Raw genomic sequence first — 27,879 nt, 5'->3', positions numbered from 1 at the left:
TCACCCAGAAATATCCTTCTGCTGTAGACTCGCTTGTACCACCACTGCAGGAGGACTGGCCTGATAATGCTTAACTGAGTGTATTTGTCTGTGCGGTCACATTCAAAGGCAGTTAGCCTGAAAGACAGAGAGCCAATGGGACTACAGAGACTGGCACCCAGCACAGCACTGGCAAGACAAAGCACATTAACAGTAATGACTTCATTTACTCTGGAACCGATGAAAGGTCATTGGGATACTGGTGTTTGCTGGGCATAAAGAAATGACAGGTAATCATAAGAGCATCACAACTCTTGCTCAATAAAATTCCCAAACAGCTGAGTTAACAGGCTCTCTGAACTCCCCAACCAAACACATGACACAGCCTGATGACCTTACTGGCCAGGTCAGTTGACTCACTGCCCAAACAGACCCCATTAGCAAAGACTCATCCCTCCAGACTGCACCCAACTGGGCCTAATCAATCCTGCTGTAATATCCCTGCCCCATCAGCCAGCGCCTTCTTTTTCACTCCTTGTTTGCATTCCTTGTATTTTACAGGATCTCATAAGACTAAAGAGCTCTGACTTACACATAGTGGAGTATGACATGAAGGGAAAGATGTGAATATCTTGTGCTTTACTTGCTTTGACCACCGTGGGTGGTACAGGAAGAGGAAGCAGTTCCACAGAAGACTCTCAGCATTGATAGATGAGATTTCCCATCAGTCTAAAACCAGATATTTCCTCCAGCAGCCCCATGTGGTCTTCATGGTAATCCCTTCACTTAGCCTCACCCACAGAAGTCCTGCCAAGCCTAAAGGTAGCAGTTGAGATGTACATTCAATTTCAGATTCTATTCAATTACATACATTTCAATAGACTCAATTACACGTGATTCTTTAGGACATGATTTGATTATCTTTGGAATGATTAAGAATTATTTTTAAGTAATGTTGAATGTAGAAATTGTTTACAGAGTGATGGAATATACACAAAACAAACAAAACATCAAGCTTTTTTGAGGGGGAAAGGAGATATTTTTATATTTAAAAAACAGCCCAAAACTTCACATTTGGCCATATGTTCATAAAAATGAAAATTGTGCTTCAAATGACTGTGAATGTACAAGTTTATACCAGCTCAACTCTCTCATCTCTTGTTTGTCTGCCTTTCTCTCACTCATTTCTCTCGATGCTCCTATATCTGCCTCCAGTCTCCTTCTGACTAGTAAAGAGGGAGAAGGACTTTGAGGCGTGTATTTTCAAATATAACCTTGTTAAATAGCACAGACTTATTTGGGAACGATGCTCACAAAACACAGAACAGCCCCCAGATGAGTGCATACTTAAGTACACAGAAGTCTAATGTATGAAAATTGTTTTTATTGTTCTACAATACAAAAACAATAAGTCTTACTTTAAAACCACTCCTACATAGCTCTCTTGGTGATTTTCTTGCCTGTGGTTATCGCCACAACTTCACACAACTACCGTGGTTTTATCTTATTATCACTATAACAATGCTAATTTCCACTAATTTTATTGAAGGAGGCTTTGACCTGTTGGCTGTCTGTAGAAGTACTATCCCCAGAGCTGATCTGGTCACCCAGGATCTACCTGTTAAACCACTTACCTAGAATTGTTTTGCTACCAATATGAGACGTGATGTGACGCATTCACGGCACCCTGCTAGTGTGGGTTTCTTCTCTTTCAATGAGACGCAAAAGCAACTTCACTGCTAATAGCTCCCCTTTGTGGACATTTGGTGTAGGCGCTTTAAGCATATGGGTCATTCTTAGAAAAGAAGGCCATCTGAAGAATGTACACATTCCATGCCTTGTATTAGAATCAGAAATTTGCTAAGAAGTGATTTTTCAAGCGGTGGGGTGCTGGAGCCTATCCCAGCTGTCACTGGGCGGAAGGCAGGATACACCCTGGAGAGGTCGCCAGTCCATCGCAGGGCAGACAGACAGACATACACAGTCACACACACACTCAGACCTAGGGGCAATTTAGTGTGTCCAATCAGCCTGACTGCATGTTTTTGGACTGTGGGAGGAACCCGGAGTACCCGGAGGAAACCCACGCAGACACGGGGAGAACATGCAAACTCCACACAGAAATGACCCTAGTCGCCCGGCCGGGAATTGATCCCAGGCCATTCCTGCTGTGAGGCGACAGCGCTACCCACTGTGCCACCGTGCCACCCCATTTTCTGAAATACATATTTCTAAATAAAAATTGTATTAATTGTATTAACACCAAACCTTTGCCAAAGCCAAACAAATGTTTCCACCTTTATAGTACAAATATAAATTCATCAAAGAAAACAAAGAAAAATACAATCATTGATCTGTGTCCTTTTTTGCTTTCTACCCCATAATTATAACTTTTTTAGCTATAAAAATAGGTATTATCACATTAAATTGCATAATGAAGAGGACGTGACATAATTTAGGTCTTCAGAGGAGCCGAGATCAAAAGCCTGTACGTTCTGCTCTTATTCAACTTTAATAACAGGGTCTATCAAGCACAACATGTCCACTCCAGCAGGGATTAGCAAAGATACATCAAAATGAAATGGAAAATAAGATACACTTACAATTAGGGTATTTGGTATCAAAATAAACCACGAAACACAGCAGCCACGCCATGTATCAAATCCTGTTCGCCAGCTTGTTTTAAGACGTTTCTGTTCCACCTTAAATGCTGCTGCAGCTACATTCTGTCAAATCTGTAACATTCAAAGTGGAACAGAACATTTGATTAAGAAGCTCACAAATGGGAAGTCAACTTCAGCCACATTTAAAGATGAACATCAGCCATGCCCGCCGACAGTTCGGTTCCTCAATAAAGGTATAAAAAGTGCCGACCTCCCCTTCACAGCCTGGAAAGGCACATTTCTGCACAGTCTGCTATTTTCATTGCTGCTGCTCCACTGCAATGTTGCGTTCTTCACAATACCTGCTTGGCTAGAACACAGGCTGGTGTATTTATATTTTGGGGGCGTAAATATTAACGAGTCAATACTGTTATGTATCAGTTTAGGATTTTGGAATTGGCCCATTTTACCGTCCTCTTTGGCTTATGCGGGATTTCCATTTAATTTCAGAGACAAAAGTGTTTGAGGTTCAGGGTGGGTCAGTTCTTCTTATTCAACTATGCCAACGTTAAATAGAGTTTTCCATTCTGTTAGACCTTTAACTGCATGTAAGACCGGTAGGTCGCTGCAAGGGATCAGTTACATACTCCAATAATGACGCTACAATGAAAACTACAAACGATTGTGAATGTACAAATTTACACCAGCTCAACTCTCTCACCTCTTGTTTGTCTGCCTTTCTCTCACTCACTGCTCCTATCTCTGTCTCCAGACTACAATATAGTGCCCACAGTCTTGTTAAATAGCACAGACGTATTTGGGAATAATGCTCACGAAACACAGAACAGCCCCCATTACAGACTCAGACCTGGCAAGAAGATGGGACAAACTCCAGTGACAACCTGCTGTTTAACGGCGTAGCAGCACATCGTTGACCATAAGGCTTAACACCTGTGCGTTTAACAAGTTACACAGGTTCGTGGCATTATAAGGTAAGGTTGTACAGCAACTCTGAAAGGCTTTATTGTTTGTTTGTTTGTTGTTGTGTGTGTGTGCGCGCGAACAACCAATGAAAACGTAACATAGGCTTAAAGTCGCAAGCGTTGCCTGTGAGTGCTGCTTTTTGCGTCAAATAGTTAGCTAGAACGTTCCGCATTGGTAAATTTAACCAAAATGGCCTAGGATACTAAAACGAACGCCAAACTTAACATGAACTGTTAGGAATTGTAGCACTTTGGGCTAAAAATCCACGGAAAGCTGGCAACCTATTTGTTTCTCACCTTCTGAATCTTAATCCTCTGATCTCAAGGAGCCTGAACAAATTACTAAGCAGGAACCAATCAGAGGCTGCGTGCATCGTTTTGCATTTTTATGATGTCATCACGTGGACGTTTCACAGAAAGTATTGGTATTTTTTAGTATTTTTAACTACAGAAATATATAATAGTTTATTTTGATACAAACTATGAAGGTATTTTCAACAACCCAATCAAATACAAATAACAAAATCCTTTCTTGTATTTTAAATATTCAATATAATCATAAATTCTGCCCATCCCTGCGTCCCGTCACACAAAATAGACAGAGAAGAAGTCACAGAAAGGCAATTAACTGGTGAAGAACTATGTTAAAAGGTCTAAGCTTGATAACAGACAGCGTAGCCAGTTTATTTTACACTGTCACATCAACCTCTGTCACAAGTTCAGTTTAATGGAGGAGCTTTTAATATTTTGTGCAAAAATATAAAAATGGTCACTGAGGTCAAAAAGTGACCTCACTACTGCAACTTACACCATACAAACTGATGATCAGTTTGTTTGAAATGTTTCAGTATATTGCCCCACTTAGCTCTATAACATGTATATTTGAAACAGAGATTTTTCTCTCATCTTTATTTCTATATATCACTTTGAAAAGACAAGTAATACAAAAGTAATCAGACTACATTACTTTATAAGAGTAATCATTTGTATTAGGTTACAGATGACCTTTTATTAACAGGTAATCAGTAATCTGGACTGGAAACATTTTGACAGCTAGATATTTTACTAAACTTGACCCCTTTCGTTAGGGCACCAGAAACACCACTGGTTGAGAGAGGAGACTGTGAAGTCCTGATGTGGAACTGACCTTGAACACACACACACTCATGATATTCACTGCTCCAGGCTGGAGGGTGATGTGAGGTCACTCTCTGTGCACTGATGGAAACAGTGAAGGTTGAGGAGTTCAGCCTCTCTCTAATCTTATCTCAGGCTGTTTGACCTCTCTTCCAGCTGCCCAGACTTACTGTCGATAGTGACATTTCTCAAAACAATCAGAAGGGATGGAGAGCATGACTTCAGTTTATAATTACAGTCATGGGATGGGAGATAAGACTGTGTTTGTGTGTTTATGTACTTCAGTGCTTAAGTGAGATTATGAGTTTTGTACTGCATGTGCTGAATCTCTCTGCTTTAGTCTGCAAAACAGTTTAACTCTTGGTTTTAGGTAGCAGTAATTCCAATGCATTCCACTGCATCATTATCATTCCAATTGAAAAGTCTTGTTCAAAATTACTTTCTACTTCACTTGAAAGATTGATCTTTTGAAGAGGTTGATCCACACACATTGTACAAATGCCTGGACACAGAGCTGTAGAAGAAAGAGTTTATTCAAACTCTGTCGTAACCTTAAATAAGTTTATGTCATAAACAAACTAGCTACAAAAGACATGATTGCAATATACAAAAATATCACACTTATTCTACCTAACGTAAATGTTCGGTTATCAACATAGTCCTGAAAATATTTATATGTTAACAGTACTACAGCATGCACAATCTCCTGTACAAAATATATATTTACAGTCATTCAACATGAATGCATTTTCATTACTTGTTATAATAAAGCACTGAGAATGAGCAATGTCTTGCTCCTGGACATGTGGTGTAAAAGTTTTAGACCAAAATGAAAACTTGCTCCTTTTCAGTGAATTTAATAAATGCATGAGCAATATAATCCATCTTGGTCTGAAAGTGGAACCTATTCAGCAGTTCAGAGGCTGGTGCTTTTACAGGTGGATATTATAATTTTCATACTATAGTGTGTTTTGATTCTGTTTGAAAGGTCATAGTATGGAGATGCTGATTAACTTCCTTAAGTTCTGGATACTAATAGCCAGAACATTGGTCCAATGGCAGGTGTGTCCAGTTAGGCACTTGAAGGCAACCATCTAAGCATTGGTCCTATCGCTGGGAGCTTGATCCAGCCATCCGTGGCTGGGAGTCCAAGAGAGCATTATTGGCCTCGCTCTGGGTGGGTAGGGTGGCCCTCCATTACTCAGTGGCAATGATAACCAATGTGGGTGTCTGTTAGCAGTTAGTGTTCTCCTCTAAGTTTGTCGAGCTGTTCAATGATGTTGCATTAGCAGAAATTTAAAAAGATGTGGTGGAGCTTCACAATTTTTTAGGAACCATGGGCAAGTCTTCACCCAACTACATGATAGCATTGTGTGATATGAGGGAGATCTAGCTAGTGGGTGGAATTATACATGACAAAATAGATGAGAAAATTGTGTTAAAACTTAATAAATAACAGATGATTTAGGTATGTTTTGACAGGAAAATCAACAAACCCTCGCTCTAAAGGACTGAAGATGGACACCCTTAACCTAAAGAGATTTCTACTTTATGCGCTGGAAAAAGGTTTGGCTTAGGACATAGAGAGTGAGCCCCAGACCAGTGCTGTTTATGGGCATCTTCACACCTCTCTTCTCCTCCTTGAATCATCTCAGATGGGCGCCCCCTGGTGGTGCCGTCTGTTCCTGTTCTTCCGCAGCTCTTGGATGTGTTTCCACTTGCCTTTCTGCCTCTGTTTCTTCTCTCTGTGCCACAGTGTTTCACAGTACTCATCCAGAGAGGGTGCACTCAGCACACGCAGGTAGTCCTTATAGCGTTGCCGAGACTCTGATGCCATAACGGCCACAACCGTGGGGTCCTCAAGAGGCCCTCTAGAGGCCAGCTGCTGTCCGTGGAGCTGCCCTCGGTCCAGCACTCTTAGAGAGAGGTTTAGCAGAGTGCGGGTGAAGCTGTGCTCCTGTGATGTACAAAAATATGAGCCAGCATCATTGCGTAGCAGCCAGCGAATGAGCAACCCCCGCTCTGTCACCAACACACGCTCATCCGGCTTGATCTGAAACAGACATACACATATACATCATATAACAAGTCATTTTTGGATGATTTTGACTAAAGATACTGAGATTTACTTCCTGATAGTATTGTAAAATGCATCGATGTCAAAAGGTCAAAATATTAAATATCAAAAGATGTAAAGGTGCTGGTTCAACTGCAACAGTATCGAAAAGTTGGGATCAATTCTAACTGATAGAATCCACCATAACTGTTAAAATAAAATTCTTAGGTTGTTTTTGAATATAAATTGTCTCAGGCTCACTGTATTGTTTTATCGTACATTCCAATTATACTAAGAAAACCTAATCAAATCATGGTAAAATTTGAGATTTCACGGTACCTGAATTTCCTAAAGACTCATGATCTGATTGAAATGTCACAACTGCTTCTTGACCAACATTGGAAAAACCACTAACAACTAATTTATTATTTTCCAAACCAGTTTCAAGTCATCAAACCCTGGGAAAAAACACTTTCTCATTCAGTGCAATCCATAATTAGGCATCACCTCAAACTCCAAATGGAGAATTCACGTCACCTGTGGAGCTCCTGCCCATAAATCATTCTGATCAATCTGTGCACAGCCATGGCAAGGGCAGCAGCACGCAGCATGGCTCCACACACAGGTCAAAGGTCACTCCTTCACCTCTAGGCTCAGCTTCCTGCTGACCTCTCATTACTACATTTGATTGGTCATTAGAGTCATATTAGACAAATCAGAAAACCTAACCCTGTATTAATGACATTTGGGAAGAAGACTGTGTATGTGTATGAATGTGTGTGAGAGAGAGGTCACCTGCCCTTGATCTTGAATACAGCAACATGTGTGTCAAAAGCAATTAGTAGACCTGATCTATAGCCAAAGTGTGTGTGTGTGTGTGTGTGTGTGTGCATGTAATGAGGTGGTCTGATCTATATTCAAGATGCATGTTCACTTTTTAGGCAGTGATGGACAAAGTACACAAATTCAGTACTTATACTGACATATTATTCAAGTAAAAGTTTAAGTGCTTTATTTATATTTATAAAGTAAATTGTTAAAGTACAAAGCTATTTGCTTTTAAATGTATTTCAGTATCAAAAATAAAAGTACTGTGAGATATTACAAAAACCCAACATCTCCTCTCCTCCTGTACCTTTAGTTTAGGAAATGGGTAAAATTTTACTCCAAACTCTTGAGACTGCATATCTGATTTAAAAATACAGACTTTTCTTAATTCTGAAAGCCTAGTTACAGTTGCTAAACTATGATTGGACATTCAGTCTTCATGGGACAGATTTGATAAAAGGTGCGCTATGATAGGTTTGATTATTTGTGCATTATAATTTTTACACATATTATAGAAAGTCTAGTTTTTACTTTACATATCTTGCAGAAAGTAGTGGAGTTAGAATGTAGGTTTCAAAATGTAATATTTACTCCTCAGTCCATACAGTACATATTTGAAAACTAAGTTTCAAAAACAGTCCATTTTGAATTCATTGTTTTTATCATGTCACTACAGCAAATACATTTACAAAAATCCACCTCTTCAACCCACCCATTATCACTGAAGTTATAAGGAGTGTTTCAGCCCAGACTGCTTTTTGAACAAGATGTTATTCAAGGCTGCCTAGTTACAGTTGCAAAGTTATGACTGGACATTCAGTATTTATGGGACAGATTTAGTAAAACTTGCACAATTTTGATTTGATTTATCCTAGAAAATGCATCTTATTCTTTTCTGATATTATGTAATATGTAGTTTTTACTTCACAGTATCTTGCAGTAAGTCATGAAGTAAAAAAAGTAGGATATTTAACTGTGAAATGTAGTGATGTACAGGTAAAGGTGTCAGAAAATTAAAACAATAAAGTACAGATGCTTTAAAAAAGTACATGTACTTTTTACTGTGCAGCACTGTTCCTAGGTGACCTCTACAGTAAGCTCACTCTGAGGTGAAGGGGTTAGAGTTGAGGAGGCTGATGTGAAGATGCAGTACGTACCAGCGGTGGTGGTATATACTGCGAAGAGGTGGTGACATGGTCAAGGAGACGACTGTCTACTACATACTAATGACCCTCTCCTTCCTGTCGCTCCATCTATCAATCACTATCTCATTCTCAGCTTCTCTCGCTCTCATAGCCCAGATTCCTTTATCTGCATACAGGCGCTCTCTCTCTCTCTCCCTCTTGTTTCTATGTCTGCCAAATCTTCTTTCATGTCATGCTGTTGTCAAGAGCTAAAACAATACAGCTGTGCTTTAGAGAAATAAGGGGGCTTCAAAGCATACCTAACCCCTTTTAAACAAGCGTGCGCACACACACACACAAATACACACACACATAAGTTCACGCTCTGTTAGCTTTTACAATTGCCATCGGAAGAATCCTTTGCTTAAAGGGGAAATGCTAGTGTTCAGCAATGTTTGATTATGAATATAAGACACTGAAACCTTACAAAACTTCATCATCATAAGAAAAGCCCCATATTCCATAACTTCCACTTGTCATAAATAAAATAGTTTGATGTATGCAAACACTAAAGTTTGAAAAAGTACCTTTCACTCCTCAGTCTATACAGTCTATAATGGAAACTAAGTGTTTTAGCCTGGGCTCCTTTTTGAATGAGGCATTATGCAGGGTAGCCAATCAGATCACAGCTCATTTACATATATCAATCTTAAAGGCAAAGTAACAAAAACGTTCTGTTTAATTCTAAAACAGGGGCTCCCATTTTTTTGTTTTCTGTACACCGCATATGAGAACCCACCCACAAGGAGCTTGTTAATTAGTTGAGTTCAATCAGGTGTACTCGATGAGCCAAAGCACAAAAATGTGCACAGTGGGGTGGGCCCAAAACTGGGATTGGGAACCACTGTCTTTAGGGGATAACGAGAGGTTGGATAATGGTCATGTAAAAATGAAGTACGACTGTTCTGGTACATAAAGTCACACAAACAGTCTAAATGGGCTGTAAGGGAAAAATAAAATGCAACAAAATGTAGGATATGGGCCCTTTGAACATTGTCCACACCTGTGACGTCTGTGACTGAAACACAAAGGCTTTTACGCAAGATGAGACGTGTGTGTCAGGTGATGTCACAGTCTTTGTGTATGAGTGTGTGTGCATATGTGTAATACTTTGCCCAGCTCAGGGTAAAGCTGTGTGTTGAAGGTTTTATAATGCCCTGATTACAGCATAAGGTTTGAGTTCAGCTTTGTTCTATAAAGGCAGAACCCAGTCAGGGTGTGTTAGAGTCCATCTGAGGGCTGTGTGAAACGGTGAATGAAAGAGCAAGGCCTTCTGGTCAGGATCAGTCGCACTAACTTTAACAGAGTCACAGACCCTCCTGGGAAATCACATTTGGTTGTTAAAGTGTGGGAACAAAGAGGATGCTAAAAGCGATAGTTCAAACTTCCACAGTTTTCTCTTTTCCCCAATCCTAGTCAGCCAAGACATGTTTGGTGTCAGATGATTGCTTCTTAAGTTCTACACTAAAGCTATAAGGCTAATTTAGAGCTAACAAGTAATTCTTGTCACATATGCTCCACTCATTAACATGGTGCAAACTGCATGTCTTCATACTCTTACTCTAAAAAGCATGAAGAGACATCTCAAGTTCGCTTGCTTATTTGACATACCATTATGTCCTTCACTAAGTCTCCAAAAGACCAAAAAAATTAGATCGCATCTCCATGCCAACAAACTATTTGGAAGGCTTTCCAGTGAAAAGCCTTTTCTTTAATTTAACCAAAAATCGAAGTGGCTAAAATTCACTAGATGCTACGGGAACTTTGACTGGAACCAGGTGAGGAGGCAGAAAAAAAGCTTTTTGGCAACAACAGTCAAGTTGGATTTGGTGTACAAATGTCTGGGCTGTTTTTTCTCCAAAGGCCCTAGGAACCTTATTAGAATACATGGCATGCTACATAAAGTAGCAGGAGATGTTAAATGAAAATCTGGTTGCCTCTGCCAAAAAGATAAAACTGCTATATAAAAAATTGATGAAAGTGTGCTGTATAGCTAAAAACAGTATCGTGAAGTCTGAATTTTGTCTGTGCTTTTGTCCATTGAGATAGATAACAGAGGAAAGGTAGCCTTTTCTGCCATCATGATGACAAGACCAGTACAGGAAATGGTTACAGTGACTGAAGAATTTGAACAAGGCCACAGTCCATTTAACACACCCAAACACACACGTTTCAAAGAAGGACCCTGTTTTAAAACCCATGAGACCCTCTAGTCCTCCTTTCTCTCATAACAGCATTCTATCAGCGTGGCCTGAAGGCTGCTGGGTTTCAGCGCTGAGGGAGGATGTGTTTTTTTGGATGGCACGTAAATCTGTATCAGTTTAGTTTGGATAAACATTCACACCAACACACACACACAACCACATTGTGTTCACATAAACACCAAGTGCTCGTTCCCTTTCCCATCACTCAGCATTGTTCTTTACAAGGTGAAGTGTTGGGTCACATTTTAATACTGGGCTGCAGGTGTGAAGTATGTGAATGTTTGTGCATGTGTGTGTGTGTGTTTGTGTGCATGTGTGTGTTTGTTTGCGTGTGTGTTGCAGGTGGTAAGAACAGCTGTGCCTTGCAGCATCTGGAAAGGAAAGGATGGATGAAGGGAGAGGGAAGAAGGGGAGGAAGAGAGTAAGTGTGAAATAAAACTAAAGCTCAAACAGGGCTCTGATGTTTATTTACAGTTAGACTTAAAACAGCTTTCTGAGAGCAACATGCAGCGCATATATGTAGCCCCCGCAGGTCAGGCATAGCATCTCTCTCTCACTCTCTCTTTCACTCACATACTCACACACACACACACAGAAGTCTGGCTATTGAGTAGTGATTTCGGTTTTCAACCGAATAAAAGAAAAAAGGTCGCAAATCTTGACCCAAAAAAGGTCAAACAGAACAATAACAAGGTGATTTTGTTCCCTTCGCTTTCCTGCATAGACGCGTTTAAACAGTCTGAGCGGCAGCAGATCAACATGGAAATTTTGGGGTTGAACAATTTCATAAGACATTAGACAAGAGATTTGTAATCTCTGTTCCTTCTAAGTATCAAAAGGTGGAACAATACCTGAGGACTTCTCCTCTAGTCCCTGCTAGCACGCTGACGTCATTTGTAACCACAGTCAAAGTGCAAATTATAACCCAAAAAATAATGGAATTCACTGCCTTGGATGACCAACAGTTCTCTCTTCTCAATGATGTTTGATTTTGTGGCCCTTACTGTAGCTTAAATATTGTAGCTGTTTTTATTTAATGCTAGCTTTTTCAGTTTTGTTCGGCAGCCCACTGTCTTTCGAATTTTGGTTTCATTTTGGTAAAGGATTTTTATTTCAGTGCATCACTAGTGATTAACTATAGCAATGATGGATCAATACTACAATGTTGCTGATATAACACTCTGAGGAGTTAGCCCCAGCAGTCTCCATTCATCATAACACATACAGCACAAGGTCAAACCCTCCTTCATATCCACATTTTCACAGAGAGAGGGAAAGGGATAGGATATGAGGGTAATGAGGGTATTGGGTTATTAGCAGCTGTCTGTGTGTATGTGCACTATATGTGGGAGGATAAGGGCAGAGGGGTACTTTTAGGGGTCCATGGCTGGAATGGCAGAGGGGGACAGAAAAAAAAACAAGTGTTGACAGATGGACTGGTATGATGTGTGATAAGTGAAAGGAGAGAAGAGGGAGTAGATGACAGGAATGAAGTGTTTATTCTCTCATTATATTCCTACAGAACTGTGCAAAGTCAGAGACCACACTTTAGTTTATTTAATTGCCAGTCAAAACAGCCATTGAGTATGAATAAAGTATGAAATGGCTGGCTTGTGCCTAATGGTTGCTTTGTCTCTGACCTTTTGCACAGTGCTGTTTTTTCCCACAATTTTTGTCCATCTATGTCAAACATACAGAACAGAGCAGTCCATTGTCTTGCCTTTATTACTTCGTATTACTTTTGCAATATATCTATATCAAATATATATTTGAAATATATTTCTTGTTAGTCAGAACTGGAGTATTGGCCTCTGCAATACTCCATTTCCAAATGGACATTTGCAAAAGCTGAAACATGCAAATGAGTCCTCTAACCACTGACTAAATCTTTTACTGTGTGATGTGAGCATCCTAATCAATCAAAGGATGTAAAAAATGTAATGTAATGTAAATGATTGTGGTCAAAAAAATGTAGGCAGATCACTGACCATGTCATATTATTGTATGTGTTTTAATACATTGTGAGGTTTATCACACCAGCAATATCTTGCACTATAACTGCAATATGGAATTCTGTTCATATCATGTAGGCCTAATATCAAGTACCAAAGGGGAGTTTTGAGTTCTTTGGGGAATGAAGGAGGTAAATATGAGATCTACCAGAGGTTTCTTGGTCTTCAACTTCATCAAACCACTCTTGAATTTGTTTAGCAGTGTGTGTGGGAGCATTGTAACCTTGGAAAATGAAAACATAATGAGGGAACAGTTTGCACCTGGTCTGTAAAATAGCCTCATATTCTTTGGCTGTTTTATAACCATCCTGGGCAATCATCATTATTCAAACTTAAACACATGTGGATATAACAAAAAGAGTTAAAGAAGACTCATCAGATCATGTTGCTTTTTATGTTCCTCAGGGGTCCAGGTTTTATGGTCTCCTTACACTAGGTTATGAATTTTTGTGTACTGGCCTCTGATACATGTTTCTGAACAGCAGTTTGTCCATGTTTGGCAAATGTTGTCAGGATTTTTGAGAATGTTCCCACTGGCACATCAAATAATTCTGCAGTTTTTCTGACTGGTGCACCTGTAATTTGCCTTTGGAACTGTCTGTTCATTACCTCACGTTGCTTTGAAAACTTAAAGAGCTAACTGTCAGCCCGCTTTTACAAGCTGACACATAATGCTTATGTGGGTTGAAGCTAATATGACTCAACTGTGCAGCTGCTTATAACAGTGATTTAGTAATTTTCTGTTAAAGTTAGTTCGTTTTCTTATGCTGTTTATGTTGTTCATTCACTGTGCTGTGAACTGAGCCCTCTGTTTCCTGACACAGTTTGTTTCAGCAGTTTTTCCCTATTTTCGCCCTATGCCATTATGCAATATCTTTAAAGTTACGCAACTCCTCTGCACTTCAGCGTCAGAGATTTAATTGTTACCGTAACTCAGCTGTTGAAATATGTCCAGCAACTAAACCCTGCAGCACCAAAAGCTTGTTTTTTCTTTAATAACACATGACCCAAAAACACAGACAGTGCATTTACCCCATGTGTCTATGTGTGTATGCATTTATGACCACACCATCATTCTGTTTTAGAACATTTTGTTCCTCTTTTCGTGCATGGTTCAATGTTCCTCAGAATGATGAAGAACAAAGGACAAGCTGATCTGGCTGCTTTATTCTCGTTGAGGTAAGTTATGATCATGCTGCGTATGATCCAGCTGCCTTCTTCTGTGAGCCGTCATGGAGGCCAATAGCCTTTATACTACCACTCACACTTTATTTACTGGGATATATGACTGTAACCAAATCTGACAGTGGAGACCAAACATAACAGTTCTCCAGTAAATCACGCCAGATCAGTCTTTCTGAAAATCTGGAGAAATGCTATGATCAGAGGTATGCATAGAAATCTCTGATGTTACCATGATTCAGTTCAATTATGATTCTATATGAATTATTCTGTTGAAATATGGCTAGAATCATAAAATTCAGGAATTAAGCACAATATGATTTGATCTGATTACATTGTATTTGTACAATTCAAAATTATTTTAAAATATGATTATTTTTTATTATTTTACACAGTAATATAGTCTAAACAACAAAATAATTGTCACATTTTTTTCAGATAGCCTAAGAATTGTATTTTGTCCAAACAATTAGTGCATTTTATTATATTAGGTTATGGTGGATTTTAACTTTCCATTGATGCATTTTATGAATGACTCTAAAGAGTGCTAAGTATACGTTACTCTTGATAGTGAATTCGTGAAATGTTATTTATAAATATTAAATGGTCTAGAAACCTTTGGTGCACAAACCTTTTGCCTTGGGAGGTCAAAGTGCAATGTGTGTGGTGGGGCAAAGGCTAAAAGATACCATTATCAAAGGTGAAAAATAATTTGTTAGGCTATATAGTTTACAATTATATTTGTTCTCTCATTCGGTAAGAGGATGAGGTTTCTGGAGGGCCAAATTAAACGTTGTTCTCGGCCAAATCTGGCCCGTGGGCCGCACTTTGGGTAGACTTGGACAAGATTACAATCTCATGCTCATGCTCACACAAACACACAGTCATGTGCTGGTTACCTCTTGGCGGTGGTCTGCTCCTGCTCTCTGTATAAACCAGCGGATCTTGGCCTGCTGTGATTTAGGAACACACTCCAGGAAAGACGAGTTACTCTCCACACCATACTGCACCTTCTCTTCTATGCTCTTACTCAACACTGCAAACACACACAGCAAGGGAGAAGGAGAGAGAATACATTTAGATAGTGGTGAATAAGTGTGAGTGCATATTTGTGTATGCGTGCTCTTCCTCTGCATTTGTGTGTTATCTTGCCTATCTCAATCATGAGCACTCTTGCAGTATGTGAATGAAAGAGAGAGCATTTTTGAGATTTGGTTGTGAATCCCATTAAGCGAGCCCCTCTGGACAATGCTGCATTTTCCCCAAGTACAAAGCGGAGCTTTCAGCTATGCTTTTAAACACACACACACATGCACACTTATTCACCATCATCAGTGTCCCAGCAATGGCTGGATGGGTCTCCGTGTTTGATGTCCTGCCTCCTAGCTCTCCTGGAAATGCAAACACAAATGTAAACACATACTTCATGACAGAAACAATATATATGCATAAATTCACATAAAAGCCACTGATGGTCTTGATCTGATATTCAGAGGTGGCCTACTCTAAGAAATAGTTTTACAGGTTTTGTGATTGTTATGGTTTGCTTTCCAGTTTAGCCCTGCCCTTTCACACTGAAGCAGTGTTTCAGTGCTGGACATCTCTTTAAATGAAGCACAAAACAGGGCAGCTAATGAAAAAAGGGGTCATTTATGTATACCAGTCTTAAAGGCACAGTAACAGAAACAGCCTATTTAATTGTGAGGGATAAAGAAAGGTTGGAAAATCAGCGTGCAAAAATGCTTTACATGACTGTTTAAAAAAACTCATAGATATCATAAATGGACAACAGGGAAACAATAAAATACATGAAAATGTTGGATACTGGCCCTTAAATGACATTAGGAACTGGACTCTCTAGACCAGATGACAATCCACAGGTGCAAACAACAAAGTCTCACAGTCTCTCCCTCTCTTTCTCTTTCTCACTCTCTCTCACTCTTCCTCTCCTTCTCTCTTTCTCATTCTGACTCTGCATCTGCTAGGACTGACCTGACCTGCTTGTGTCAGCAGCAAACCCGAAAGCCAGGGCAAGAGAGAAAAGGGCAAGAAAACTTCTTTGGCAGCTCACATACATCATCTCAACAACAAAGCTCCTCTAATCAATTTGCCTGTCCAGTCCACTCCCACAACACCCTGTGGCATCGGAGCCTTAGAGGAAAATCAAATATTTATCATTTTTTTTTCTTGTACTGAACTCCAGGAAAAAAGCTCACCCTGGAGAAGTAGGTCAGAGTGAGGGCACAGCAGAGTCCACTTGCTCTTTCCTTTGTTAAACTTTCCACATACTCATACTCCTGCCATACTTCCTCATACTACTCATAGTTACTCATCTCTCTTGGCTTTCTTCCACACACCTCTCTCATATTTCTCCAAGCAGCACTATTCCCCCGTTTCCTATTATAAAAAAAGACAGTTCTAATTCTATAATAATAAGATCAGCTACACTGAGGTGGAAAAATGCTCAGTATATGCACATGTAACCAACACGAGTTCAATTCTGTATTAATATGTCATGTTGTGCTGTTCATAGAATAATTTTTTACCCTTATGTTGCTTAGCAAACACAGTTACATTGCTCAGTAGAAGAATTATTTATTGCCATAACTGAAAATGAAATGAAATTATCTATTGAGCATTTGTATTTTATCATACTGTATTTTGTTTTATTAAAAAATGATTACATTTCATTTAAGAAATAAGCCAGTTACTATAATTTCTCTCTGCGCTGTGGCTAACACGACCCTTAAAGGGCCCGTATTCTGCACTTTTTTCCCCCTGAGGTGCACTTATTATGCTTGTGTGGGTTTGTATACTGAAAACTGTCACAATTTATTTTTATATGACCATCTTCCAGCTCCTCTTTATTGCAGAGAACTAAACAGGCTGTTTTTTATTATTGTATCTTGGATTAATATATGTAAATTACCTCCCTTTTGATTGGCTGCTTTGTATTGTGCCTTTTTCTAAATGCAATCTGGGATGAAAGACTCCTTCAACTAGGCTTAAAAAAATTCAACGCGAATGGACATAAACCGCGATGAGCTGAAAAGGATACATTAGAATACAATGCTTTTCTTGACATCATAAAAAATGAACTCAGAGCGAGTCATTTATACAGATTGGTTTCCCTAACGGACCAACTAGTGAGTGAATTGCCCTTTTTTTAAACTTTAACAATTGTTTACATACTTTTTCAAACTATTTTATTCCAAAAAATGTCACATTATAACTAACCACAAGATGCCATGAACATGTTTGTGTTTACCTCTTGGAAGCCGGTATGTATCTGGAGCAGTGTGAGCCGTCCCAGGCGCAGTACGGGTCTCTGGCTAGGCAGCACTCAGCGCAGCCCTGCCCGTAAATGCGGCACCTGTGCAGGGCCACCAGCGCAAGGCCATCCCCCCCTCCGACAAACAGCTGCTGCTGAAAACACAAGTACATCACGCCCTCACAAACAGGACAAAAGCAGCAGCATGGCTGGGAAAACTGCTTACACTGTCAGATGTGCTTTTTTTAAACCCTCCTGAAAGAGCCATCAGTATGTGTGATTTATTTGTTCTATGTCTGTTGCTCGGTAATTAGTCCAGGCATGCTTTCATCTAGGCAAATGGTTGCTTCTCTTTCTCTTTTTTCCCTTTCACCCCATGCCTTAGTTCCTACTCGGCCAGACTTCTAAGTGTAGAATTGTGGTAAATGCACATGATTTGCCGAAGATATACCGGTTCAAAGGGCTTTAGACTGGAGGAAAAATAGTGGGCAGAGAGTGAAATATTAATGTTTATAAAAGATCTCAGGGTCAAGGCAGAAAAGATGAAAGTCAGATTGGAAATTTGGAAAGGTCCGGCTTGCGTGACCCTGTAGTCTTTTCTGACTGCAGAGAGAGAGATCGATTGCCAGAGAGATGGCCAGGAGAAAGCGCAAGATTATCCTTGGCCTGACCCAGCCACGGAGTTCATCAGATAATGAGACAAACAGGAGCAGGGGAAATGTGTGTATGTATGAGACAGAAAGAGAGAGAGAGAGATGGAAAAAGTGAGGAACAGAGAGACAAACAAGTGGAGAGGCTTCAATCCCAAGGATTCATACACTGAAAGGACTCAAAATCAGATCACATGTGAAAGGTGAACTGGCAATGATGGTGAATGCAGTGTGTGCTGCATCCTACAGTGCTCATACCTGTTTAGATGAGATTTCCATAGTAAGGATGGGTGAGGGATTCTGAAATGAGAAACGTTATAGAAATGTTAATGCTAAACAATAGTCTTAGGTGTGTATTTATTTACGTATTTATTTCTTCAGTTATTTCACCTTGAACACCTGTAATTCCTCCAACACAATCTCTTCTGTAGCCCAGTTTTCCTGGGTGATGCTAACCACCTTCAGAATGGAACCAACATCTATGAAACACACACATGCACCCAAACCATAGTTAGTGGTCCACTTGTCTCAGAAAATTTGACTGCACTGCCACCTGCTGGTGGGCTTTAATACACATTTTTGTCAAATTCTATCAGCACATCTTTGAGATGTATACTGTCCATACGTTCATGTAATATTGTGACACAAATTCTGTTAAAATCATAAATAACTGTACCTCACCTGTACCCAAGAACATGACAGCGTACTGGCCATCTTCAGCGGAGACACGGTCCACTACGATCTGAGTGAGCCGATACTCTGTGTTGATCCGAGTGAAGATAGGCCGGCCCGTGATGGGGTACACGGAGTGGTACATGAGTGGGTGCACACGGATAAAGCTGATGACATCATCAGGGAAGTCTTTAGTGGTCTTTATACGTGGGTCATAGGTGCGACTCGGACACTGTTGGGGAATATAAACATAATATAGACATGGAAATAGAGGCGAGTAATACTGAAAACACACAGTCATACTTGTACATACAATGTACTGATATTGGGCTTTTCCTCAGAGAGCAGTTTCAGACCGAGTTAATCATAAGGTTATTACTCCCTCTAGTGGTGAAACTTAAAAGTACAGGTGAAAGAGTTTTTCATTGGTATAGGTAGGGAGAGGCTTGATAGAAACATAATGAGAGAGAGAGAGAGAGAGAGAGAGAATCAAAAGCTATAAAGAAAATATAAAATGTAAAAAAAGGAAAAAGATGAAGTGGTCCTGACCGTGCCTGGTCTTGGGTAAGGGATTCTTCCCTCATATTCCACCCAGCGATGGTCAGGTCCCTCCTTATGAGCATACGGGCCATTAAACACAGCACGGATATTCTCCATGTTGTACACACACACTGCTGAGCCCTTAAAAATGGAGCTGATGGAACACAAACACACAGAAACAATGATAACATATATAGTAAACTTTCATAGAAGGGACACATTGTAAACTTTACCACATACACAGTGTATTTCACAAAGCGTTTTGATTTACATTTGCACAAAACTATGTTCTTTAGCTTTATCACTCTCTGTGACACTTGGCAACATTTTAAAAACTTAACAAGAGCAGAAGGCCTCTGGTCTATGAAGGTGGACTGCAGTTATGGAATCAGAGCTGTGTATGAGCTGTGTTTGGACATTCAGCTTTCGGGTGATGATAACAAACTAAGCACGTGGCACTATAAGACTCTTAGGGCAGTAAACACTAAGGGAAGCCAGACCTCTGGACAGGTTTATATTCTCAGCTTTCTTGGATGAAATCTGAATTATCTAACTGCAAAGGTCCAAACACTGTTGCACTGACAGAAATAAAAAATGCTAGACAGAGATTACCTGGTAGTAGTGAAGACTCCATACACTTTAGGATTCCTCTCATCTCTACTGGGGAGCAGAAAGATGTCCTCTGTAAGGTACAAACACACACAAAGTATATGTGACAGCCTGTTTTGCAATAGTAAAAACATAATGAAACCTGGACGTATAAAACATAGTCTGGATAAACACATCTAAAAAATACAGATACTGTGCAAAAGTAAATCTTCCATTTTATTTATTTTCCAGTCAAAACAGTCATTAAGTTATTCATTTTCAAGCCTCAGGAAAAATCCATGAAAACCTGGCAGACCACCAAAACTGTCACTATCACATTAACAGTACTTAAAGCATTCATTTTTGCGAGACAGGAGAAAATCAAGCTCCACTCTTGCTTTAGACATGAAAAGATCCACAGGTGTTTCTGTCCATCCTTCCACTGTGAGAAGACAACTCAATGCTATGGGTCTGAAAGGATGTGTAGCTGTCAAAAAAACATTAATGAGAAAAAGAAATAGATAAAAAAAGAAGAAAATTTGCATTAGCACACAGAAACTAGACACATGAGATGTGGAGTAAGGTTTTACGGACTGGGTCTAAATTTGTAATTGGGACTTCTACTTCACAAGAAGCAGAAAATGCAACCAACTTCTAAGACTGAACTTTTGTCCCTGTAAATTTCTTTGAAAAAACTCCCTGTAATACAGACAAAGGGTAGACACACTAAATACTAAAATATTTGATTTTATTTTTAGTTGTTGAGATTTCTGTGTAATATTCTGTTTTATTCTGTTATTTTTCATTGTGTTTATTTTGACAGAGTCTGTTTAAAAATCTGTTTTTTTATTTGTGTTTTTTAATGTTCAAAACAGAATAATTTGTACTCAATAGCCATTTTGACTGGAAATGGAAATTGAATAAATAAGAGGCCGGTCTCTGACTTTTGCACAGTAGGTAAGACAAGACAAGTTTATTTAAACAGCATTTTTCATACACTGTGGTCATTCAAAGTGCTTTAGAAATGATAAAATACAAAGATAATTCAAATTATAATTTAAAAGTAAAATAAAGGAGAAGAAAAATTAAAAAGATAATTAAAACATGATTAAAACAATAGAGTTTAAAAAACAAGAAATTAATCATTTATTTAAAATCAAATGGAAAAATAAAAAAGTACTGTATTTGTAAAAGAAATAATCAGAACTAATACGCAAACTATCTTTTCATGATTGGGTGTGTGCAGCTGGCTGTGTGTAAAATCCCCCAACTTACGGAGCTCATCAAAGTGTGTATCCACTCCATCTGTTCCTGGAATGGAACACACAAGGCGGGCCTTGAGGAACGTTGTCCACTTATTGGTCAGACTTCTCAAACCTCCCACATCATTCTGAAACATACAAACATAAACACATGCGCATGGGCCAGGCTTCATAAATCTGTCTCATCATTCAACCAGCAGCTTTAACAAACTGTTACTTTTTATTTTATAGACTTCATAAATAAACTTCCATTTACAAGGTGAAGCGCTCCATCTGTCTCTGATTAGCCCAGCTTATTTAACTAAGAGAGAGTAGGGAGGATGGCTAACAAACATCAAATACACACAGACCCTTTAAACAGAGAGCAGAAAGAGACAGGGACTTGCTGTCTGAATCTAATTTCTTCTGTTCCATACTAGGGCTGTTATGATTACTCAAAAAAAAAGGGATTCAAATGAACCTTCTTGGCAATGATTAGTTAGCGGCCTGCATGGTGATAATACATGATAATGCATATTTTAAATCCTGCAGGTCTTTCTTACAATTAGAAATATTGATTTTCTAAATGAAAAAATGTACGCATCTTCTACAGAGGTCACTTCTGCACATTTTAATGCACAACCATTGTTTATTTGCTGAATTGAACATGTTGAACTGTTAAACTAAAGCAAATTAAGATAAAAATGTACACTAAAATTTGCAGTAAAGTGGCACATTAAGGTTTTGTGTTTAATGACCTTACACACCGGCCACTTCATTAAGTATACCTCCTTGTTTCTACGATCATTGTCCTTTTTATCAGCTCAACTTACTGTAGAGGTGCACTTTTCAGTTCTACAATGACAGACTGTAGTTCATCTGTTTCTCTGCATACTTTGTTAGCCCCCTTTTACCCTGTTCTTCAAAGGTAAGGACCCCAAAAGGACCACCACAGACCACCATTATTTGGGTGATGGGCCATTCTCAGCACTGCTGTGACACTGACATGGTGGTGTGTTAGTGTGTGTTGCACTGGTACAAGTGGATCAGACACAGCAGTGCTGCTGGAGTTTTTTTTTTTTAACAGTGTCGCTGCTGGACTGAGAATAGTCCACCAACCAAAAATATCCAGGCAACAGCGTCCCGTGGGCAGCGTCTTGTGACCACTGATGAAAGACTAGAGGATGACCAACATGAACTAGATGAACTACTGTGTCTGACTTTACATCTACAAGGTGGACCAACAAGGTAGGAGTGTTTAATAGAGTGGATAATAAGTGGACACAGTGTTTAAAAACTCCAGCAGCACTGCTGTGTCTGATCCACTCATACCAGCGCAACACACACTAATGCCACCACCACATCCTCTAAAGAGAATGATCCACCATTGAAATAACACTTGCTCTGTGAATGTCCTGTAGGGGTCCTGGCCACTGAAGAACAGGGTAAAATGGGGTTAAGAAGGTATTCAGAGAAACAGATGGACTACAGTGTGTGATCTTAGAACCACAAAGTGCACCTATATGGTAATTGGATCTGACAAAATAGACAAAGTGTAGATGCACAGCATTTTGAAATTTTTGCTGTTGTTCAGGCCATTTCTACTGTGTGGTTTTAAAATAAAAAATCGAGTGCTCAATTAATCATCAAAATGATGGGTATATTTCTCAATTACTAATAAAATTGATAGTGACGGTCCTGTTATAAAAACTCATCTGTAGAACTCTAAGAAGGACTGATGACAATGAGGGTGTGGTGCAGATGCAGCTGTGTGGAACAAGGGGTGTGCTGCATATAAGAAGAATAATGACTCTCTTTCATTACTTCACAGGCTCAGGTTAAAAGGTTGTAGACAGTTGACAATAGCAGAGAGTCTGTCACTTAGAGAGGACACTCATGTCAATTTCCTTGTTATTCCTCAAAAGGGTTTGATCAAATGCCTCAATTGATGCCTGAATACTTCAGTCCATAAGGCCATTCCTTTCTTGGTCATTATGGATGCCGAATAACACATGCACTTGAGAGAGAGGAAAAAAGGGGAAGCACAAAGGAGGTTTAGGAGTAGCATTTTCTAAACGCTTTAATCTTCAAAGATGCTCTCTCCAGAGTGAGTGCTGTTACCCAGAGAGGAATCTGGCCCCAGCTAGCTTTACAGCTCACTCTCAAAGCTGTAAATGCTGCTGTGCTTCAGACCAAGAATTTTGCAATAGAGGTCGGAATTTTTATAGCACATAGGCAAAGGGAGCAGGGAAGGATGAAGCACAAAGTAAAGTACACAGTCTGCTCACCCCACACATCTGTTTATTAGTACATTTAAAAATGGAACTCTTAAGAGGCATGTAAGAAATGTAACACAAACTGTTAGGAGTGGCAATGGCAAATGAGCTTCTATATATATATATTCACTTCAGACAGCTGTAAGTGACCACTGCAAGTGAACAGTGTATCATTTATGTAATGTATTATAATGGGTGTTCAGGACGCAAGGATATTTCTTGATGTATTAAGGCTGCATATCACAATAACAGCCTTCGCAGAAGCTGTAATATGGAATATAATTAATACTTAATTTAATTGACCATTATTTGTCACTACTTCTACATTCAGTGCACTTTATAACCAGAAAGTGAAGCTATTTTATGTCTTCCTTTTTTGTGTGTGAGTGTGCATTTCTGTTGTGATGTAGCCATCATGAAGCCAAAGGCAAATTTGCAGAAATGGACAATAAACTTATTTATATGTCTGTCTCATGCAAAGGGACAAAGAGCAGCTCAGCACTCTCCTATCAGAATTAATGAGTCTAGTTAGCACGATTACAGCGCAGCACACAGGGAGCTCCACTGTCATCATGAACAATGACTCCGACTCAACTACACAGACAGACCTTTGGTTTGATTTTCCTCCCTGACAAGAGCGGTCTGGCCCGCTTTCAACAGATCACATCAAGTGGAAAGCACCAGAAAGCCTGCCCTCCCAGTGGGGACAACTAACTCATCTGATGTGCTGCAAAATGGACAGATCAGAGAAACAGCGGGACTTTTGTGATCGGGTGGAGCAAGGACGGCCGCGTGGGCGTTCTCACAGGGGCCCTTACCTTGCAGACGCGTGCTACACGGGACAGCACGCCTTTGTCCCTGGTGCTCCTGTCTCGGGACATCTCACGGAAGAAAAAGTAAATCTTGTCATCATCGGGATTGAAGGTGTCCGCGATAGGATGGGCTGCTATAAACTTGGCCTCTGTGGACACATGAGAAACACACCAGTGAGAACTTATTTACTGCCCTGCCAAAGTCCTTAAAATGAAATCCACAGAGACAAGAGAGAGAACAGAACAACTTAAAACCTTCAAGTAAAGTACACCGACTTGCCAAATAATTTGGTATGTCTTCATGGTACCTGCACTCACTGGTCAAGTATTACAGAGGTGCACTTTGTAAATTTACAATTACTGAATGTAGCCTAGGTGCTGCTGCACAGTTTGTCAGCCACCTGCTACACCATCCATCAATAGAAAGGCACTACCAAATGCATCGCAGGTCCACGAGACTGTATTGCTGGATGCACTGTTTTTTCCGAGTGAGTGCGCAAGCTCATACAGAGTGCATTTCAGATTCCCAAACACTTATTACTGTTTAACCAGAATAACAATAAATGACTGTTGAGTGACTTACTTTCCCACTCACGCATGTTCTAAAGACAAACTAAATAAAAATCTTAGAATTTCTGACTTTGTTAGATCACATTCTTCACTTATCAAATAACAATGACATCACTGAGAAGTCATGCGCTTAACAGAGAAGAGTGTCGGCCTTAAAGGGTTACACAGAGCTACAAACACTCTTGACACAGAGCGGCTTTGTATTTTAACCTGAACCTAGCAGTAACTGTAAGCCAGCTACACTGAGGAGAAGAGATGAATGTGGAAAGGCTGTGTTAGCAGTTGGATAGGTCTAAGGCAGGTTTGTGGTGAATATCATCATTATTACAGTCAAATCCAATTCAAACAGCGAAAACCATCATAGCTAATGCAGCACGACACCGACTCACATGAGCTGTGTTTTCCTAACACATTTATTTATGACTACAAGGCACTTACTGCCCCTAATAACTCATGTTAAGCCTCTAACTGATTTCCTCATTAAGTGCAGAGCACAAAGGAATACAGCATACAAGTATCTCACTTGGCTTTGAGGCTGTGAGTGACATGCAGCTCAGCTGCAGAGTGAGGATGCCATGATATAAATCACATGAGGCCTGAAAGGAAGTACAATGGGCTGAAGAGTGGTTGATCAAACATAAAGAGTAAACCATGCATCTGCACACACATCTTTTACTGTGAAGAAGCCTGTGAGAAAGGAGCTGGGTTTGGGTGGAGCTGGTACAGAAGTAGGTTAGTGTGAGAAAGTGTGTGGCATCACTTTTGCAGCGTCTGTGTGCTTGCCATGGAAATCTTAATTTGTCAGTGGTTTTTGGTTTTTCTCTCTCTCTCTGAAGCCTGTTTGTTTATGGGAGGTGGGGCTGGATCTCTGGTTTTTCGTTGATGAATGAGACAATTTGGTTGTAATTCACTTATTCTACTGTATATAAAGCAGACCTTTGTATTCAGTGACAGGGTGGAAGTCTGGAAAAAGCCTCCTGCACTGACCAACTTCAGGTGAGAATAAAAACGCCCACACGTGATGCATTCTTGCCATGACGCTGCAGAATTTAACATTACTAAAACAATTTTATTCAAGACCACAAACTGTACCATCACAGAAAAGGTCAGTTTGCTATGGGAATGCACCAACCCCTTTCAAATGTTCACACATAAATACATATATATATATATATATATATATATATATATATATATATAAGAAATGTTTATCTTTAAAGTATGTTTTAGCAAAAAGGAGCAAGATTTGATGAGGCATTTTAAGAAAAAGTTATTGTTTGCCATCTTGTCTTTCAGACCAGATGTGTGGAGCACTTGATATATTGCTCACATACTTTTATCTTATAACACAGTGACCAGAGTTTGCTATTAAGGCTTGTAATTCATCACAATTGGTAGTCTCTATAATCAGTCCTCTTCTTTGTCATCCAGTTTGCTTTGAAATGCATTTTTCAAGTGCTGCTTTTAATTTGAATTAATCAGAATCATCACAACTGATCACAGCTGAGTGAGTGTTTTATGTGGAGTCTGTAAGGTGACTGGTAAGGTATTTTACTGATGTAGTCTTAATTCACTAACAGACTATTCTGCATTTTTTAACTTGACTAATGCAGGTATGCGTATGAATACAACAGAATTAAGCCTATTTATTTTTTTTTTCATCGTTTATATAGTTTGGAAGGTGGTAATTTCCTTTAGGCGTGGTGAGTAGTGCTGTCGCTTCACATCAAGAAGGGCCTGGGTTCAATTCCCTGGCCTGGTGACCAACATCCTTTCTGTGTGGAGTTTGCATGTTCTCCCTATGTCTGCGTGGGTTTCCTTTGGGTGCTTCGGTTTCCTCCCACAGTCCAAAGACATGCTGTCAGGTGAACTGGAGATGCAAATTTCCCCTAGGTGTGATTGTGTGTGTGAATATATATGTCTGTCTGCCTGCCTTGCAATGGATTGGTGACCTGTCCAGGGTGTTTCCTGCCTTCTGCCCAATGACCGCTGGAATAGGCTCCAGCACCCCCCGCAACCCAGAAAGATAAGTGGCTTGAGATAATGTAGGTGTGGTGTGTGTGTGTGAATATATATATGTCTGTCTGTCTGGCCTGTGATGGATTGGTGCCCTGTCCAGGGTGTTTCCTGCCTTCTGCCCAATGACTGCTGGAATAGGCTCCAGCACCCCCCGCAACCCAGAAAGATAAGTGGCTTGAGATAATGTATGTGTGTATGTGTGTGTGTAATTTCCTTTACCTGCAACATCAATAATTCTTCATGTTTGGTTTAACATTTTGATTGAGTTTATTTTGCTGTACACCTTTATTAGCAACTCAGTAAAATGGATTAGTAAAATACAGTGGGGCTCTTGTTTGTGTGTGAGTTAGTGCAGCACTGTAGTGGCACTGTATGTGTCTGTATAGGGTTCACTAACCGTTGATCCAGTAGTCCTCTGAGATGTCAGTACGGATGTAGTGCTGGTCTGGAGGAGGACCAAGAGAACGGCTAAATGTGCTATCCTTCCCCAGGAAATCAGATGCTGTACCAGCATACAGATACTGATCTGTAAACAGACACACATCAGATTCAGAAAGGATCAGAATATCAGGAAGACATGACAGAAAAATCCCTTCATGTTACTAATTTTATTTAGTGACAAACATGTTAATTCAGCAGTAAAAATCTGGATAGTTTTCTGTGTTAAATGTGATAAATATTCAGTGTTGAGAAAATGACGTGATTTTTATTTTTTGCCATAGTATCATTTTGGTATTAAGCATGCTACACTTGGTATTGGCACTGAAGTCAAAAATCTAGAATCCTGAGGACCCTACCTAAGACCTCTTATAGGTATATGAAAACAATAATTTAGAATTCTGTGTGCACCCTTTCCTCACTCTCTCTCTCTGTTTCTCTCTCTCTCTCACTCTCTCTTACTCTCTCTCTCTCTGTTTCTCTCTCTCTCTCTCTGTTGTTTGATATGTGACCCCAGCTGAGATGAGCGATCTTTTCAAGACTGCATAAACAATTTACTCTCGGTCTCAGCAGTCTCCATAGTAACCACCACAGTAGAACTTTGAGAATGTTAGCTAACGTCATAGAGATGTCG

At 39.7% G+C, this 27,879-nt stretch overlaps 1 protein-coding gene across 4 annotated transcripts in view; it reads right to left on the bottom strand.

The window, feature by feature from the left end:
- Positions 1–6,028: 6,028 nt before the first annotated feature.
- The window catches only part of sema3d (sema domain, immunoglobulin domain (Ig), short basic domain, secreted, (semaphorin) 3D), a 49,560-nt gene continuing 27,709 nt past the window's right edge, over positions 6,029–27,879 (bottom strand). For 3 of the 4 annotated variants that reach the window (XM_036585323.1, XM_036585326.1, XM_036585325.1), the window contains exons 7-18: positions 27,205–27,333; positions 24,225–24,367; positions 21,165–21,279; positions 19,914–19,983; positions 19,311–19,455; positions 18,771–18,993; positions 18,480–18,568; positions 18,348–18,389; positions 17,437–17,594; positions 15,495–15,559; positions 15,068–15,204; positions 6,029–6,755 (exon numbers count right to left, since the gene is read on the bottom strand). In XM_036585323.1, the coding sequence (XP_036441216.1) occupies positions 6,354–6,755; positions 15,068–15,204; positions 15,495–15,559; positions 17,437–17,594; positions 18,348–18,389; positions 18,480–18,568; positions 18,771–18,993; positions 19,311–19,455; positions 19,914–19,983; positions 21,165–21,279; positions 24,225–24,367; positions 27,205–27,333 (1,718 nt within the window). In that variant the 3' untranslated portion in view covers positions 6,029–6,353. The remainder of the gene's footprint in view (positions 6,756–15,067; positions 15,205–15,494; positions 15,560–17,436; positions 17,595–18,347; positions 18,390–18,479; positions 18,569–18,770; positions 18,994–19,310; positions 19,456–19,913; positions 19,984–21,164; positions 21,280–24,224; positions 24,368–27,204; positions 27,334–27,879) is intronic. The other variant, XM_036585324.1, reaches the window with a different exon arrangement.

This window comes from Colossoma macropomum, unplaced genomic scaffold (genome assembly GCF_904425465.1).
Source record: "Colossoma macropomum unplaced genomic scaffold, Colossoma_macropomum, whole genome shotgun sequence".
Classification (NCBI taxonomy): domain Eukaryota; kingdom Metazoa; phylum Chordata; class Actinopteri; order Characiformes; family Serrasalmidae; genus Colossoma; species Colossoma macropomum.
This window is presented reverse-complemented; position numbering and strand designations above follow the sequence as displayed.